The following is a 19,618-nucleotide window of genomic DNA, read 5'->3' on the forward strand; positions in this document are numbered from 1 at the left end:
TTTTAGAGAGGTGAATGGTGTTAGTAAGCTGTCCAGTTCGCAGCGGATTTGTGCAGTAGAATTCTCATAGATTCTTGTAAATCAGCCATAACAGTCTCTTGTCTAATGTTGTTTAGATAATTTAACCCAAAGGCGGAACCTAGGGATCTAATCAAATGCTGCCCTAAGATCCATGAACGTTGCATAGAGATAGCCTCTTAAAAAAGAGGAGTATTTGTCAGCAAGATGGTATAATACAAGACAGTGGTCTAAGGCAGAAACTCCATTTCTGAATCCTGCTTGCTCAAGATTTATTATATTTTCTGTTTCTATCCAATTTAGTAATTTAAGTTTCAGAGATACTGCATACACCATACCTATTGTTGAAAGAAGGCTTATGGGCCTGTGGTTAGTAGGATCCATTTTTGAACCCTTTTTATGTATTGGAACTATCACTGCATGCTTCCATGATTGAGGGATCCCAGAGTCATTAATTTGAGTAAAGAGTGGAGCTAGAAGTTTGCTCCACCAGATTAGATTTACTTTCAGGAGATCTACTGAAATTAAATCTGGACCAGGAGCTTTGCCTGAGTGCATTTGTGTAATTAAAAAGCTCACTGTGTCTGAAGAAACTGGAGGCCAGGAATCAGTTTGAGGTGGTTCAACCAGATGTCTTTGAGGATCTGAACTGGGGATCAGTAAAAATAGAGGTAAAATGTTTTTCCCAAATTCCAGGGGCAATACAAGAGGGAATTCTAGCTACTCCAAAGAGACCCCCTTAAATCAGCTCCCAGAAAGTTTTTGACTCATTGTTTATGGCTGGAATAAGGGTCTTCCAGCCTTGACGTAAGGCCAGCCATTTTTTATACTTCGTTAGGGACTTGTATTCTCTTTTTAATAATATAAGGTCAAGTAGATGGATCTGTGAGTTTCTGACTTGTCAGGGGGAGATGCTAAAGAAAACATATTACAGGGGCATAGAATGGAGCTTGGAAAGGATATCAGGGATGTAATTCAAGGTTCCATTGACACTGATTCTGCCATACTGTCCAAGCAAAGGAATAGACAGCTCAAGAGACTCCAACAAAAGGGAGGGAGAGAACCTAGTTCTTCCTTGTCCGCTCCCCCAGACCAAAAAAGACTAAGTTGAGGGCAATTCTGGATGATCTTCAACAGAGTTCTCCAGAAGGGGATTCAGACTCAGATCCGGCCCTCATAACAAATGAATTCAACACCCCTGGACTATGACATGTGAGACCCAATTTCAAGTCTCCACTCAGCATTAAATTCATTGTTGGATTCTGGGCCACCCAGTTCTCTGTCAGCCTACCCTGTCTCATGGAGCTGTTTTGAGAATAGAGGAAAGAGCCATATATGCTGCCCCCAGCTAAAAATATAATAAGGAAATAAAATACAATTTTGCAAGAGATTCCAGAGATTACTTTTATTATTGAGATGTTGTAATTTTTTTGTGTGTGAGCTGATGCTATTTTATTGCATGCTGTGTGAACGTATTGTAGTGTTTTATTTTTACTTGCGTAGTTTTTCCTAAATTGTCCTCTTTTTTTTCTAAACTGTCCTTTATCGTAGTATTGTAAAAGTTTCAAACATAGGATAGGACTTATAAAAATAATTCAATAAATAAAATTAGTCCAGGCTAATAGTTCTGTTCTGCTTAACACTGATTAATTAAATTAGAGATAGTCTCCAAATTAAACTGATTGTATTCCAAGTACAAGATCATTGTTTGATGTAAACTAGCATAGTTTTTCTCTTGGTTTTGCTCCCTAGGATTGGCTGGAATCATCTGTCCTTTCTAAAGAGACAGCATACTTTCCAGTGATAAACAGACAAACAAAAAACATTAGTAGCAGAAAACCAAAGTAAGCCGTTATGACCTGAGTGGGGGGGTGGTTTGGATCTGGTAAGGTTATTCTGTATGGGACCTTGAATTAGCATTGGCTAGTCATTTTATCTGGTCTTTAAATAACCTGTCTATAATCCACACTTTATTGTGCTTCATTTTGCAAATTTCTGCGTTGACTTGGCAAAGATACAGCATAAGAGTGACTGCATTTGGGAATGACAGCCTGCCAATTTGAGCTGGTTGTTCGATCTCACATATGTATGTGTGTGCATCAAAAGACAAAAAAACCTGTTTTCTTGTTTTCTGATATTGATGAATTTATACATGTGGCTGGATTTAGAGACAATCAAAGTGGGGTTGGCTCACTTCCAAGCAGGAGTCACCAGTCACTCTGGGGAAGTTTTTGACAAGTGGCCCAGATTTCACAGTTTATCCAAAAAGTGAAGAGTGTTCATTAAACAGAAGCTTTATTAAACAAGGCAGTGATATGTTTCCATGTAAAGAGATATGTTCTTTATTTAACATTCACAAGTTGCTTATGGATTAATTAGCCCATCTGTTCCAACAAATGCATTCCAACCTCTTTTGTGAGATAAAAGAGACTAGCAGAAGAGGCCAATATCCGTACATCATTTAAATTATATCTGTTTGTTTATTACAGAAATGTTATGCATTTGTTTTTAGGAAAAAAGCCCAAAGGAAATAAGCCCAAAGAAAAACCCCCACAGACATAACTGCTTCCAGTTAAAAAAGCCCATATGGAAACAAACCAATGTGGAAAGAAGCCCACACGGACAAAAGCCCATACTGAAAGAAGCCCACATGGAATAGGGGGGTATAATGGAGAATTGATCCACAGGTATCTGGGGCTGGGGGGGGGGGCTGTTTTTTGAGGTAGATCATTATCCTTCATTATTTCCTATCCTTCATTATTTCCTATGGAAGGAAGGCATTTAAAAGGAGTGTGGTCCCTTTAGATGTGATGGCCAGAACTCCCTTTGGAGTTCAATTGTGGTTGTCACAACCTTGCTCCTGGCTCCACCCTCAAAGTCTCCTGGCTCCACCTCCAAAGTTCCCAAATATTTCTTGAATTGGATTTGGCAATCCTATTCCATGTGGGCTTCTTTCAATACGGGATTTTTTTCTGTGTGGGCTTCTTTCCATGTGGGTTTATTTCCATGTGGGCATTTTTCCACATGGGCATGTTTCCATGTGGACCTTTTTCCTGTGAGCATTTATGTCTGTGGGGTTTTTTCTTTGGGCTTTTTTCTGGTTACCTATCCATTTATTCCAGAAAACTCATAGGTTCCCAGGCAGTTTCCTATCCACGTACTGACTACCCTCAGACCTGCTTCAGCAAATACATGCATCCTGAGCACTAGTGATTAAAAAACTTGAATTCAACATTTAAGAATCACAGTGTTTGTTTTAATACACACACACCTTATAAAGAACCTGTATAAAATAATTGTTTGAATGTGTTTGCCCCACAAAGCCAATTAATACGAGTTCATGAAACAGTCCTGGAGTGGAGACATGCATCTGACTGAACAAGTTTGTAAGTTACAGATAGTGTTTTGTGTTTGCTTCTGGTACAGTTACATATTCAATGAATGTCCACCCCGTAATTAGCCAGACATCTCTCTTCTGAACTAGAGCTGAGCATTGAGCTCAGTGAATGAGAAGTACATCTATAACACTTAACTGGCTAGAGGGCTTTATTCTTTTCAGCTGCAGCTGAAAGAGGTTTTACTTATGTGTCTGTCTCCTGGCTTTGAAATGTAATCTCCTCTCAGTACAGAACTCTACTTATAGAGACTGGGCAACTTACCTCCAAAGCGCATTAGGAAACAATGCTATTGAAAACAAGAAGCATCTTATGATATAGCAATATACTATTTTATTGTATTTATTGTATTTGTCTTAGATTTTTTATTATAGATACAAGTTAGAATGTATTTATTATGATGTGATCCACTCTGAGCCTGGACAAAGGAAGTGTACGTACATATCTAGTAAATCAAATCAAATATATTATTACATGTAACCGCATATAAGCATTTTAATAACTTTATATGTAATTATGTAATTTGTGTGACTGTTAAAGATAGGAACATTTGGTATGGTGCAACATTACATCTTTAAACATATAGTCAGCTGACCAATGCAGTTCATGGGAACTGAAAATAATTATTTAGCTTCCTGGCGGTCTCTATTACTCATTTTATTGGTGGAAACTGGCTATGGCCACCAAGTAAAACAAGACTGAACTTCAGATGCCAAAGTACTACTGTCTTTGGAATCTGCAGCCCTTGGAGTGTTTTATCTAGCACAAGCACAGCAGTAGTAGTAGGCCACTACCTACCAGCTATGTATGGCTCTGCTCAGCTATGTATGGCTCTGCTCAGCTATGTATGGCTTTGCTCACTGTGCTGGATTCCTTGTCTGATGACGTGTGCTTAAGAGCACACGAAAGCTTACATTCTAAATAAAAATTGGTTGGTCTTAAAGGTGCAGCTTGACTCCTGCTTTGTTCAAGCACAGCAGTGACAAAGTTTTATGCTACTCAGGTGTCAGATCCCAGAAAGCTTTCTAGCATATTGTATTTTCACAACATGTATGAATAACATGGAAGTTAACCAGAAGACCTGTGAGACTGATAGTGGTGGTGTGTGTGGAATCCCATCCTTACACAAACACCCCGCTCGCTCACCAGGCCACCACTCACCAGCCATCCTGGATACTTGCGGAACTTCCACATGCCTGGCTCATGGGGGGGGGGGCAGCATCCCACCCATGGCTCAGACTCCTCCCACCTTCCTGCAACAGTGTTGCCTCCAGTTTCCTGATTTATGTTGTGGTATACTGGTAGAGGGTAGCAGTAGCAGCTTCCACTGCTTCCCCTACCTGCCTTCCTTCCTACAGCACTGCTGCCTACCTAGCTCATATGGTGGCTGAAGGCTGCTGCTTCTCCATTCTTTTCCAACTAGTCTTCCAGCACTTTGGCTGTTTTAGCTTCTAAGCACCCTTTAGAATGGTAGCTGAGATCTCATGGCATAGTAATATTTCCCCTATATGTTTAATTTACTTTTTAAAAAACTTTTTGGGATTTATTTTTTTGTTAAACCTGGACCTGATCCAAGTTTGTACAAAGATGCCCCCAGTCGGAGCCTGGCCCCAGTTTTTGAGTTTTTTTGATCTGCATACCAAAGTCTACATTTGATATATGATGTTTCATATTTTGCTTTTTAAATAGATTAGCTTTATATATCTATTTTTTCTCTGTTTATATCTGTCATTGCTGCATTTACATTTGCTTTTACTTCTTAAAATTTTTATATCCTGCCTTTCCTACTATCAACAATTGTCAAGCTGGTTAACAAAAACCATTTTCACCTGCACTATAACAATTCAAAGTACCAACGGTTCATGTCCAAGCTATACAATAATACCAAACATTTCTCACTAGCAAAGGTTGTTTAAACAATGCCACTTTACACAGTTTCCAACAATGATCTAAAGAGGAAGGACTAGAACCATAGCAAAGTTCAGGTTGTGGCATAACCCCGTGAAAGGAAACGCGGGGGCGGCGGGGAGGATTTGTGAAGATCTAAATTAGTGCACTAGTTTAAAATTTATGTCCATTTTAGTTTTAACATTGACATTGAAATAAAATCCCCTTACATTCTTTGTAATGTTTAAAGCTCTTTTCCTTGTGTGTTCTAAAAGACTGATAGAACAAACTTTTGCTATTTCACTTTATTTCTTTCTAATTTGAGAGCCATTTTATATGTTCTGGAAATCTCATAACATCTATTCTTCCTATTTTCTTCAATAAATGTTTTGAGTAAGTTTTTATTTCAGTGTCCTAAGTTTTGAATTCCATGTCCTAAGTGTCCAAAGTTTTGATTTTCAATGACACTTTTCTTCCTCTTTGACACCATAGAAGAGTTATGTTAAATATATGATAAACGTTATGAATAAGTTTTTATTTCAGCATGCTACATGTCTCACAATATTAACCTAGAAAGTGTTTTTTTTTCTTCCAAGGTTAATGGAAGAGATCTCTCCAAAGCTACTCATGAGGAGGCAGTGGAGGCTTTTCGTAATGCGAAGGAACCCATTGTAGTCCAAGTTCTACGGAGAGCACCCCTAATTAAAGTACATGGAAGCTCACAGGATGTTCAGCTCATAGATGCTAGCACGCAGACAGATATTACCTTTGAGCATATTATGGCTCTGGCCAAGCTAAGGCCAACCACACCTCCAGTACCTGACATATGTCCTTTCCTGCTTTCAGACAGGTATGACTTTTTTTCTACTGAGCTGGCAAATGATGCAAGATAGTATCACAACAATGTAAGATATCTGTGTTCATGATCTGTTTTGCATATCCTAGGGAAGAGTGCTTAATCCTTTCCCTCTTTATTATTTAAGCCTTTCCCTCCTCACCAATTACTTAATCAAAATACTTTCGTTAAGGTGCTATATGGATACCTCTACAATGTCTTGCTTTTCCCAGAGGGACAATACCGCCTGTGGAAATGGAGCTGTTAGTGGAATAAGGAACAATATCAACATTAGGAGACTGGCATTAGGAGCAAAACATTAATAACGTTTGTGATTTGTTTGCCAAAGGAATTTCAGATAACAAAAAAACCCTAGACACTGATTTGCAAAGCTCCCTTCGACTGTGAAAAAGTTGCTGACCCCCTTCTTTCAACTTGATTTCCTCTGAACTGTCCTACACTTCAGATTTCCTACAACTGGTAGTATTAGGACATATAGATCTTGATTCTACTTCTGGTAGAAGAGCTATTTCAGTTACGGGAAAGTTCCTTCCATTGGAACAGGCTTCAGACTTTGCTGAGAGGAGTGATAGGATACAGACCATAGAATCCATCATGTATAGGAAAGCTTGAGAGAGCTTAAGGAACTATAGAGAATGCATGTGTGACAAGATGACCGCCTTAATATTCACCCCACTAAAACAGTCACCCTGTTGTTGCTTCAGTTGTCAACATTTTCCTTGGGTGCGGCCAGACGGACCACTTAAAGTGAGACGAAAGAGCCTTTTTCTGGACTGGGGCAGAAAAATCCGACATGGCGGCGTTCACATGAACGGTCGTATAGTTGGTCCCGATAGTGAAAAGCAGTTGATCGATCACACGGTGATGGTGATTTCTGGGAGGGGGGGTCCATTGAACATGCGCCCAATTGCTTGGAGCTGGAAAATCAAACATTGCTTCAGCGGCAGGGGGGAAGGGGGAAAGTTTCCGGAATTAACGTTGCCGATCCAAACCAAGGCACTGGCAGGAATTATTTTCCTAGAATTTGGCAGTGACAATGATATCTTGAAATCCTCACATTGAAAACAAAGATCTTTTTTCCTGTTCTGAAAAGTGGGATAACGTTCCCCCCCCCTCCGATCCTGTGTTGATTGGAGAAGCAGAAGCGTCATCTCAGATTCCCGGATTATCTGGCAATGCGCATGTCTGCTGGGGCTCTTTTTCAAAAACAAGGTGGGAGGCAGTATCGCACGTGAGCTGTCCAAACAACAAAAAGCCGATCTTGTGTCGCTGTTTTGAAAAAGGGCTGGACTTTCTGTGGTGTCAAATTAATGCGGCACTGATCTGCAGCAAGTCGGAATGACGCTGGATCACGCTCGATTGCCAGATGTGGATGTCTGAACGAACACATTTAATCCGTCAGCATGACGGAGCTGTGTCGCCACTAATGGTACGTCTGGCCGCACCCCTTCAGAAGTTGGCATCAGTGGCACAGATAAAGATTTAAACAACGTTTGGTTTATTTGAACAGACTGGCAAGGAAGGGAATTGATATGGTTTGGAATAGGGAATGTGTAAGCAGACAGTTTAAACACAGAACTGCCTCTGAGATTGCTGACTTTCACAAGAGATGGTTTTACAGCTGAACTGTCAAAAGAGACGGTTTTGCACTTAAAGCTGTTTGACTTAAACTGAGGCTAAAGGTTGCTTGGCACAGATTTCCTTTTAAAACTTTACACTTGGTAATCATACAGTCTTGAGATTGTACTCAGTGTTGTTCCTATGGTTAAGACTCAGGTCTTCCCTCTGTATCCCTCTTCTCTGGTCAGATCATTATCTCCTCTCCAAAATAAATAACCTGGGACTTTGGTGTTTGAGTGCCTTTCAGTGCCACAGCACACCCTTTGTCAAATCCTACTTTTCCGGACTAACTGTCTTGTCCCACTGGACATTAAGCTTAATACTAGGGAACTAAAATTTCCTCTCAAGATATGATTATTTGTTTTACACAGAGACCGTACTTTTGGGAACTATCCCAAGCCACTGCACCCTGGCTCTGCTTTATTAGGCTTTTCTCACATTAGAGATTGTCTCAAGCAGCCACCCCCTTCTCCATCCAATCTCCAACTCACCAACTGCTTTCTCCAACTGCCTAACTGACCCCGTTTCTCAACAGTTAGCTGCAGTCTCCCGATCAGAGTGAGTTCCATTAGCTGTCGCTCATTTGCAGTTCCATTAGCTGTCACTCATATGCACTGCCTCTAAGCATGCAGATGCCTGTGATCCGTCATAGCATGGTAAATGACCTCCACAGTTGAGGCAACACAGTAATGACAGCACATTCTGTTGGTGCTAAAGGCCTGGAGACCTGGGCAGTGCTGTTTGCTTTCCAGTGCCCCTGAAGCATTTCATAATTCATCAGTCCATTGCCTCACAGTGTCATCCTAGGTACTGTGATCACAAATTCACTTCTGAATATATTCAGAGGTAAAGTCCAATGGGTTTTGTACAAAAATATTCTGGCCAAGATTTCACAACCATAAAAATCTTTTGGATAGGTACTTTCTGTTGCCCGGCAAAATTATAACTAATTTTTATGCATTTTTACAGATAGGAGCAAAAGTCTAGCACTCTCAAGTAATTCCAAATAGCATTCTGTATGTTAAAAATCTAATGCAACAAGTTTCTAAAATATATTTTTAATTTGAAAAACTGGAATCAAATATCTAACTTACTCATCTTTTCCCAAAAATTATATTATTAAATTTTCAAACATAAACAGAATATCATAAGGTTAATAGAGCAACTCTTTGTTTCACATAGCTGCCATTCTCTTCATCCAGTGGAACATGAATTTTATGAAGGTAATGAGTATCTTTCCAGCCTGCCCACTGATGCAGACAGAACTGAAGATTTTGAGTGTGAGGTAAGACAATGTTGCATATCCCACTACACACCCATATGTATGTCTGGTATGATATTATCACAGCTGATAACAAAAGCCTTTGAGAAATATAATAATTCAAATAATCTTTTTAAAAAGAGAAATACCAAACTTTCTTTTAGCCTGTCATTCTTGTGAAATGCCACACACTTTTCTAGGGTTGAATTGTATAAAAATGAAGTAAACTGTTGTCATGAGCATTTGGTTTTAGATTTTCACAGTGATTCTGAAGTAGAAATATTCAGCCAGATTTAAAGAATGGGTTAGAAATGGTGTTAAAAGTATTAGAGATTTTAATTGTTAATCCTCAAAGATGAAAAAGCGGAAATATTCTGTGGTTTTGTTGTGCATTATAACTGAATTTTGTGAAGACATGGACTGGGTTCTTGACAGATCAAGGCTCAAGCTTCAAAATAAGAGGGGGGTTTTAGAGTTCTTTTATGTGATGCTTCCAGAACATGGTACAATAAGAACAAATTGTATGCGATACTGTGAGTATCTGTCCACTGTGTGTCTATTGCACCTTGAAGTATCTGCATAAGCTATTAAAAAATGGATGTATCATTTTTTCCCCAAAATAATAATTCAGTTTTAGAAATGGTGTTCCTTTGTTAGATTTCCTTTTCAGTATCCAAAGCTTCCCTTTATTTGACAGTCATTAGATTTTTATCTTTATTTTAAACACAATGGCAAAAGAGCAAGTGTGCCATTTTATGAATATAATATGTTCATGCTTTGTATGGATTTAAACTACACACAGTTTTTTTTTCATTTTTCATTAAGTAGGTTTCATTCAGTAGCTCTCGGAACCAGGAAAAAAGGCAATTTATCTTCCTTTTATTTGGTCTGCCTTCAAAATTTGTAATGAAACCTTGCTTAATATTTAGAAACTAAACACACTGGTAAGACTTGATAAATAGGCAAATGGATCTCATTAATGATACTCTCATCCTGTTCTTACAAAATGTTCTTTAGAAGACTGCAGAAGCCTATAGTTCTTCCCAAAGGAGAAAGGGAAATGAAATAACATTGGCTCACTGAAGCTTATCCAGGATAAAGTTTTTGAATAAATCATTAAGGGATTGGTAAGGAAATGGATCCCCACCCTCCCTGCAACCCAGACTGCCTTATAAAAACCAGTAAAAAGCTACTAAACTTACAAAAGCACTAACTTTAGTTCATTTATTGTGTAATTAGTTGTGCGTTTATATACATATCCTTTTGTGTGAGAAAGCTTTTAGAATAATATTTTAAAGCACAAATAATACAATTTAATCTTTTGTTATTTTCCCCATGTATCCATTATACCAAGTATATATTTAAAATGCAGCCAGATTTCACATAGACAGTTCAGTACAGTGGCAGCATGTCCTCCTCATCACCATTATTAATCCCTAATAATGGCCAGCATAAGTATTATGACAGTGGTAAATGACCAGGAAGGTTCTCAGTAGCCTGTAATCTTTACTAATCACACTATCCTAGTCATTAATTTGCTGCCAGCAATGATTCAGTAGCACAAGGCAAAGCCACTGAGTGACTGAAATAAAGAATGTTTCACATGAAATTTAAATAGAAGAAAAGGAGATGGTTTTATTCTGTGGCAAGGGGGAGTTAGTCTGCAAAAATCTCCATCCCATGGCAATTGGCAAATCAAGGTAGCAACAGGAATTCTGCGACATCAAAATGGATGAATATCACTTCCCACCACAAGCTTCTGTGTATGTTCTGCTGTTTAAAAAATGGAGGGCAGTGATTCTGCATGCGCATAACTTTTAACATTCTAAATACACAAGCCACACTGCACAAATGTGTTACCTTGGGTTACATGATCACCATAGTATCATGCCATCAGAATAGTCATAAGTCTGTTGTAAGGAAGGTAAAACTCTACCTAATTCACTGATTCAGACTCAACTCAGTATACAGGATAAAAGATCCAAGAAAAGCAGCAGTGTGACATAGAAGACACCAGGACAGTTCTTTGCATCCCACAGAGTGTTGCCCACACTTGTCCAATGATCACAGTGATACAAACATTCAGAGGATTTTTGCATGATTAATTAAAGAACCATCTAGAGTCTGGACTAGGGATGGGCACAAACTGGGGGAAAAATACATTTCAAACTGGTTCATTTGGTTGCATCATTCCCAAACTCAAAAATGAACCGCCTTTTTTCCATAGAGGTTTGGGTGGTTTGTTTTTGCAACCTGGTGCCGATTCAATCAATTCCTAGTTAACACTCGGAGTGGACTTGTGGAGAGCACTAGAAACACCCAAAGCAGCTGTCCATAGCTTGATTGGCAGCTCTGGGAGCCAACCAAGGAGCTCCCATTCTGCTCTATGGGAGCAGATTATATACCAGTATAATAGCACACCCTGACTCAGCTGCTTCCACTTTTCAGCACAAAGAGAAAAGAATCAGTTATATTGAAAGCAGAAGAATTGTTTGCTGCATGGCTGATTTAGGTGGAGGCTTTGAGGAACGCCTTTTTCCCCTACACAATAGGACAATTTTTTAAACACATGGCTGGGAAGGTGTTCCTTGCCGTGGTTTCAAGGACCAAACCTGAAGCTAGAGCTGAACTTACATGGGGGCACAGTTCCGTTTAAGCTGCATTGGGTGTTGCAGGCACACAAGTTTCTAAAAGGCTGCTCACAACTTTCTGCTATTTGCTTACAAGGACCCCTTGGCCCAATCTTTGAAACTTGGGAAGGTTTTTGAGGAGAAGCACCAACTGCTGTGCTGAAGATTTGGTGCATCTATCTCAAAATCAGCCCCCCCCCCCCCCAGAGCCCTATTCATTCTTCTCCTGAAAATGAAACAAACAATGCCCTGCAAAAGAAATGTGTTTCATTTTTTGAATCAGGGACAATGCAATTCCACAACCTAGTTCTAAATAAATCACATAATAACCAATAAATAACCAATAAATTGCAATTCATTTATTGGTTTGTGCCCGTCCCTAGTCTCAACTTCTTCTCATCCCTAGTTGGCAATTTAGAATGTATTTAATGGTAGTATAGCAGCAAATTGTTGTTAAGATTTTAAACAGAGGCAGAGGGGAGAGTTAATATATGCGTGGTAATAGAAAGTTAATCTGTATTAGTGGTTACATGTGTGGAACAGAAGGTAGAACTCATTGGCCATTTCCACAGCAGTGAAATTCCCCTGAATTCCTGCTGGGTTTTTTCTACAAAAAAGCCCTTGGTCCAGCAATACAACAACCACCCACTGCCTGAACAGTGTTTAAAATGCAATTAAATCTAATGGGCAGAGGGAGAGAAGACCATTTCTGCAGTAGTGATATTCCCCGCATTGATGTTTTTAAAACTGTATGTTATGTGAAGTTTTCCACAGTAGTTTTTTTTCACCAAGCGTAAACCCAAAGTTTTCTCCTTCTTAACCTGCATTTTCAGAACTCGCTAAAACCAGGGATTCCAAAAATGTGGGATAAGAAGGAAAAAACTGGAAAATTTCACATAATGCTCAGTTTTTAAAATGTCAGTGTGGGCAATTTCACTATTGCAGAAATGGTCCTTCTCTCTCTCTCTGCCTATTAGTTTTATTTGAATTTAACACTGTTCAGGCAGTGGGTTGTTGTATTGCAGGGCCTTTTTTTTAGAAAAAGCCCAGCAAGAACTCATTTGCATATTAAGCCACACACCCTGATGCCAAGCCAGCTGAAACTGCGTCCCTGTCTGTTCCTGCTCAATAAAAGCCCTGGCTGGAACATCTAATATCCCTTTATAAAAAACTACTTTGCTACTGTAGACTTTAAACTTCATGTTATATGATAAATGACAAAACTTTTTAGAAAATGTTTGTTAAATCGTCTCCAATGTACTTCTCATCCAGCAAGACTACATAATCAGTTCGATTCTGCTTTGTGCTTGGTGAAGGTTCAAATGTAAACTTAAACAGGGTTCTTAATGATTTACTTGCTAAAGATTTATTGCGATAGTAAGTTTTTGTGAACTACAGACCATTTCATTAGTGGTGTCTTATATGTACATGCATAAAAATATAAAATTACAAAATTAAACACATGGACTGGAGTCCTGTGGGAGAGTCAGGTGAAATCTTTGCCTAAGGGCCCATGGCGGGTGATTGCAGCCCTGCCGAGAGCAGCTCCAATCTTCTGACTGAGAAGTATAACATGAGAAGTGGACAGGTAATCTTAGTCAAATAAGATAGGCATGGTACTGAAGCTAACTTGCAAAAATATATCCTTCCATATTTATTTTCCACCTACCATTTTTCTTCCTGTTCTAGCAAAAAATATGTTATGTGTAACCATTTATGGACTTTCAAAAAGGCCCTTATGCTGGGCCCAGTAGACTGAAACAGATCTGTCTATCTTGTGGATGCATATTTAGAGACTTTTCAGCGCATGGGTTATTTGCTCACCAGACCAAAACAGGTTTGTCTATCTTGTAAAGGCATATTTAAAGACTTTCTAAACACAAGAATTATAAAACTGATAGCCTGTAACAGCTCCCCTCAGATTCCTGATAGCATACAACCAGCCCATTGTAAATTTTACCATCAGTTGTGTGTGTGTGTTTCTTCATGCATGCTTAAAACTGTGAAGTATTTTTAAATGGTACATATTGGGTTTTTAAACAGAAAGAATTTAGTGATATTAATTTTAAATTTTGTATTTTTTTCATTATTATTATTATTATTATTATTATTATTATTATTATTATTATTATTATTATTATTTTAATCCACTCATATTATAAACTGAATCCAGCTCAAAGTTTTCATGTTATTTTAAACCTTGGGGCCTTCAATGAGGAGTCACCATGGTATTTCCAAGGAAGCTGATACCTTTAGTAGCATCAGACTCCTGGCAGTGCATATTAATGTATGCCATAATGTCAGTTCCTCACCTATTCTTTTTAAATTGATGGCTCAGAGGTTTTCAGTGAAGTATATTTTAACTTCTGGTAAAGCCTGTGTTCATCTTAAGTCTTGGACATGGTCAGTGGTGTGAGCCAAAGGACCCACAGCCTGTGTCTTTGTATGTGCCTGCCAGTGAATCCAGGACTGGCCCAAGATGTAGTTTGTTGTTTTGTTGGTTGGCAATTTTCATTTTTTTCTCATTGTTGTAAGCTGTTTTAGGTAGCTTCAGGATGAAAAGTATACAGATATGTAAACAAAAACAATTGCTTTTGTTTGTAAATTTGGCAGACTAGACTAGCTCTGGAACCAACAGTGAGAAACAACCATAGTGGGACTATGAGTGAATTCAGCTGAGTCAGAATAAATCCTAAACATAATGACACAGTGGTGTTTGTTATGGGCATCACCCCTGAGTTTGTTTGTTTTTTAATTGGGCCATATCCTGCAGATTACTTCTTGCCATGTCATTCTTCTAGTCGCTAAATTATCTTAGAGAATTCAGAAGTATGAACAAGACTTTAGTCCTTGGAGGACTAAATCATATCTGAAGAGGGTACACAGCTGTGTAGAGATACGTTAATGTGAGTCAGATAATAATAATGTTAGTGGCCACAGTTGCACTTTTTCCAGTGGCTGCATCATGGAGATGGATGTTGACTCTTTACTTATACTGTTTAGCTCATAAAAACTTTCCTTCCCATATCTCTGCACATGTTACATGATTGTGTTGAGAAATCCACTTGTGTAGAATTGGTCCTGAGTCTTGTAACATACAGCACTTACCACCCCTAAAACACTAATTAGAGCAGTAGTACTCCACAGCTCATGGAGGACCATATTTCCAGTTAACATCAACCAAAAGAGCCATATAATTGCATTACTAAAGTACCTCTGTGTGTACGGGATTTTCTCTCCCCACCCCCACTGAACCTTAGGCATCTATAGTGAGGACAGAACTTACTCCTCTGCTTTCCTGCTGTCTCTTCAGCATGATCACTGAGAGTTACCATGGCATCTGGAGGAGGGTCTACCAAGTGGTGAGCTTGTTCTTTTGCCAGGTGACTGCCATGGTGGTAGTTTTACTGTCTTCTCTGTGGCCACCTTGCTCTCTTCCCAACAGCTCTCTGGGTGCCGGAATGAGAGTGCAGGGGCTATGGAGAAGGATGAGGAGATGTGAGGGGAAATGGTCCCTTTACTACCATCTGAGGTACAATGTCCTCAGGTCAGGGAAGTTCATAGCTTACCTGTCTTTCTTCCACTGGTGGCTGTTTCAAGAAGTGACCACCCAAGTACCACAAGCCATAGTTCACCTACTTGGAACATGGGTTCGCGGAAATGAGGGGTGCAGAAACCCTTGCATGCAGTCCCATTTCCATTATGTTCATTTGTGGGAGAAACTGGTTTTCCAATTGCATCAAGAAAGAGAGACAGTTGTTCTGAAAAACCTCTTACTTATGTAACTTCAATCTTAATGTCAATTCATTAAAGCATAGAAGAATCACACATCATTAATCAACATTCAAAATTTAACATTGTGCACAGTAGGTTTATAAGAGGATATATCCTGGTTATTCTGCCAAGTCCCATATCACATGGAGGCTGGCCAGAACAACAGACAAAATTCAACATTAAGTACCTTTCGCCATCCATTAGGAGCCGATGTAACTGCCAATCAACTCTGTGAGGAGTATCTGACATTTAGTGAAATACGCAACAGGGCTCAAACCCTTTTTCTCTATCTTTCTAAGTCAGAAGGGCCATGGAAACCCAGGAAGAGCTAGAGTGACTCAAAAGGTCCTAAAGGAGGGGTGTCAAACATGCAGCCCACGGGCAAAACCGGCCCCCAGAGGGCTTCAATCAGGCCCACAGTGGCTCTCTTCTTCCCCCCTCCCCTCTCCCTCCTGTCCTCACCCTGCGAAGCTGCAAAGCTGCCAATGTTAACAGCTCCTTCTGCCTTCTCTTTGCAGAGGCTAAAGCAGAAGCGAAGCTGCAAAGAAAATGCGGAATGGATTTCCCACTCAGGCCTATGGACAGAGCAGACCAGAACGGGATATCCAATCCACGTTTTCTTTGCAACTTTGTTTCATTGGAGAGGTTTAACTTCCCAGCGTTCCTATGGCCAGCTGAAGCTTCCTGGAGTTGGGTGCTTTCAAATCAAATGTCGATGCTCTGAGTCAGCCTTGTCTGTTAATGGACATGAGCACTAGTGCCTAGTGACTACTCTGACTTGGGAACCCACAGCCAAAGGGGGATATTAAACTGGAGAGCCATTGCTAAGCTGAGTAGACCCGGGGGTGGGGGAGAAAAGCTTGCAATGCCTTGCCATTTCATGCTCTCCCAGGCTGAGAGCATTTTATATATTTTGTTTTCTGTTGTGTGTGTGATCCTTGTTTTTTTCCTTGATGTTTTATTTTTAAAATTGCATTGCAAAATCCCACTATTCCCCTGCCTTTCTGTTTTAAAAAAAGAGTTTTAAGCATGTTTGTATTTTTATTTTAAAAATACTATCTTTGTGTTTGCCTGTGTCCTTTTTAAAGAGTATATCTATCTGGCATTACATTTTAGGACACACATGGCTCAGCCGTACAAAGTCCCATTCATGTCAGATCCAGCCCTCCTAATAAATGAGTTTGACACCCCTGTCCTAAAGCCTCCTGAGAAACAAAACAAAAGTTTTAACTATAGAGGGTAAGCACCATAGAAATTGAAACAGCACTGGTTGGCATGGGCAGATGACAGAGACTCAGTCCAGTCCCAATTTCACAACAGTGGGGAAGGTGCCATATTAGGAAATGATGGAGCAACCAAAGCAGCAAAGCGTTTTGCAACATAAATCACTCAGTACCACTGGACTTTGTTGCAGTCAGTCTAGCCCAAGTATGGAGGTGTTGGAGACAGGCATTAGAGCTGTGTCTAGCTCTTGCCATGGAGAGAGAAGAAGAAAAGCAAAGGCAAAGCTGTTATATTACCTCGTAGCAGAGAATGGAAGAAAGGTTTGGAAGTCTCTTGAGCTTGATACAGATTGTACTCTGGAGCAATTACTCAGGTCAATAGATGAATACTGTATACCCAAACAAAATGAAACTGTGAAATGCTATAATTCTTCATAAAGTTGTACAGTAGTGAAGAGGCATTGAATGCCTATATAACTAAATTAAGGATTATATTTTTGTAAAACATTTATCTCTACAGTTTCTAAAGATGGAAACAATGGGTGCAGTCACACTCACCATTAAATCCATCTGCAACGCGCCTGTATTATAATCCGCACAACCAATTTTCCGATCAGACAACAGCCAGGCTCCCGTTCTATCCCATGTGGGTCCCGTCGCTGGTCGATCAGATTGCTCTACTGGACCTCGTTTCATGAGACGTCAGTCTGCATTAGCGCAGGTGCAGTGATGCCCGCTATCTGCAGTGCATCGCTTTTAAATGGGTCAGATCACTAAAGTTTTGCTAGTCCGTTGGCACTACTTTTCCAGCACGAGCACTACGCGTGCAGAAAAAGGAATTCAAATCAGTTCACATCTAGTTCACATCTACTTTCAAAAGTGATTTTTGTTTCTGGACATAAGGGCGGGTAAACGATTTATCGAGCCAACATTCGCTCGCTCATTCACTGGCGCAGTGATATCACTTGCAGGGGCTTTGGGAGGGAAGCGGTGGTTTGCTTCCAACGAGTTGCCAACGATGGAGCGTTCAAACAGAGAAACTCCGCTCAGGAACCGTCAGAAGGATTTTGTTCCTGATTTAAAGCAGTATCAAATTAGTCCGCACCCCAGTCGTCTCAACGCGGGACTCGAACGAGCTAACCACCATTCGCAGATGCTGACGTTTGGACAACCGCTTAAAATCCGACATGCTTCCGGACTCCACTCATGCTCGTAGCGGGATTTGACTGAGGGGGCACCCTGAATACAGGGCTTGTATTTTGGGAAATGGCATGAAAAATACACATTCCTGGCATATGGATAGCAATGCAAAGTGGGTAGCAAACCAAACTTTTCCCAAGGTTAGTACAGGAGCAAGAGAAAACCTCAGAGACTCTCAGTGAGAAAAGTGCAGGAAGACAGTGATGACTCTGAAGGTTATGCAAATGTCTTGAGCCAGACTTTGGACTTTCCGACCATAATTTTCAAATACAGGGAGTTACTGGAAAGTCTTCATATGTATCCTGTTTGCCATTATGTTACTGATCAAACAGGTGATTCATTCTCAACTGGACTGTAGGACCGCCTGTAATTTGCTGCTACCAGCATTGATTAATGAAAAGACACACAATGAATAATAGGACCACGTGCCTATCATGTACAAAAAGAACATCTTGAAACTTGTGGGTAAGTGAAGTCTTAATATTTGCAACCCAAAAGACTATAAGACTTATTGCTTGGAATTCATTGTGCAAGATGAAACTCATAGACTGCTGCTGGGGTGCAGAGCAGTTAAAGCCATGCAGTTGATTTAGGAACAGCATCAGAATATTTTGTATGCCGTGCAAACTAGTGAGCAGAACCATCTTGCTGCTGGAATGGCAACAGTGCTACTGGGTGAATCTGAGGATTTTTTTCAAGAAGACCATTTGTATGGGGAGTTGAAACTTGGGTCAAACCCCAATGTGCAGCCAGTGAGAATCTTGAAAATGAATGGCAGCACCTCTCCAGCAGGAGCTGGCCAGCCTACAAGCCACAGGCATAATTGTTCTAGTAGATACCAGCACCGAATGAATCAGCAGCCTAGTTGTGAAAACTGTCCAGAAAACTGTGCATTTGTATTCATTCTAAACCTTTGAAGCATTGAAATGTAAATATAACCAACCAGTGATTATATGATATATCACCAATCCCATGCTAAAAATGGTATGTGTTTCTTGTAAATAATGGGTTATGGCACATAGAACTGGACAAAAAGTGAAGCTGACCATGCTTGCAACTTCTTTTGGCTTGCATATGCCGATGGGCATTAGTCCTGCCCCAGAAGTGTTCCAGTACATGCTGAATCAAGAACTAGGGCATATTCCAGGCATAAAAGTTATTGTAGATGATATTCTAATTGTGGGGAAAGGAGATAAAGAAACAAAAGCAATATGATATAATGACAAAAAGTTGTGTTTCTTCTTGGAATAATGCAGAGAACACAATGTAAAATTAAATCCTGATAAGGTCAGTCAAAGACTAAGGCTAGTTATACTGTTTTTGTATTGTATTGTATTGTATTGATTGTATTGAATGATTTATTATTGTGATTTAATAATGTTTATATTGTGATTTATTTACTATTGTACATTACCCAGAGTCCTGTGAACTCAGGGGTTGAGTGATCCATAAATTTAATTTATAAACAAACAAAATATTGAACAGCTGTTGGCAGCAGAGGGTCTGAAAATAGACACAGGAAAAGTTGAACTAATTAAAGAGATACCACTACTAGTGGACGTGAAGTATGTCCAAAGATTCTTGCTAATATTTTCAGAAGGTAGCCATATTGGTCTGCAGTAGAACAGATAGATTTGTCCAGTGGCACCGTAGAGCCCAACAAAATTTTCAAGATGTGACTGAGCTTTTGAGAGTTGGAACTCCCTGTATCAGTTACGAGTTGGAATGGAAATCTCTGAGCCTTATGTCCCAGA

At 39.7% G+C, this 19,618-nt stretch overlaps 1 protein-coding gene across 2 annotated transcripts in view; it reads left to right on the plus strand.

Moving 5' to 3' along the window:
- Positions 1-19,618, plus strand: part of PDZRN4 (PDZ domain containing ring finger 4) — a 459,770-nt gene that overhangs the window by 358,169 nt on the left and 81,983 nt on the right. For both annotated transcript variants that reach the window (XM_060244928.1, XM_060244927.1), the window contains 2 exons: positions 5,897-6,150; positions 8,959-9,061. In XM_060244928.1, the coding sequence (XP_060100911.1) occupies positions 5,897-6,150; positions 8,959-9,061 (357 nt within the window). The remainder of the gene's footprint in view (positions 1-5,896; positions 6,151-8,958; positions 9,062-19,618) is intronic.

This window comes from Heteronotia binoei, chromosome 8 (genome assembly GCF_032191835.1).
Source record: "Heteronotia binoei isolate CCM8104 ecotype False Entrance Well chromosome 8, APGP_CSIRO_Hbin_v1, whole genome shotgun sequence".
Lineage (NCBI taxonomy): Eukaryota > Metazoa > Chordata > Lepidosauria > Squamata > Gekkonidae > Heteronotia > Heteronotia binoei.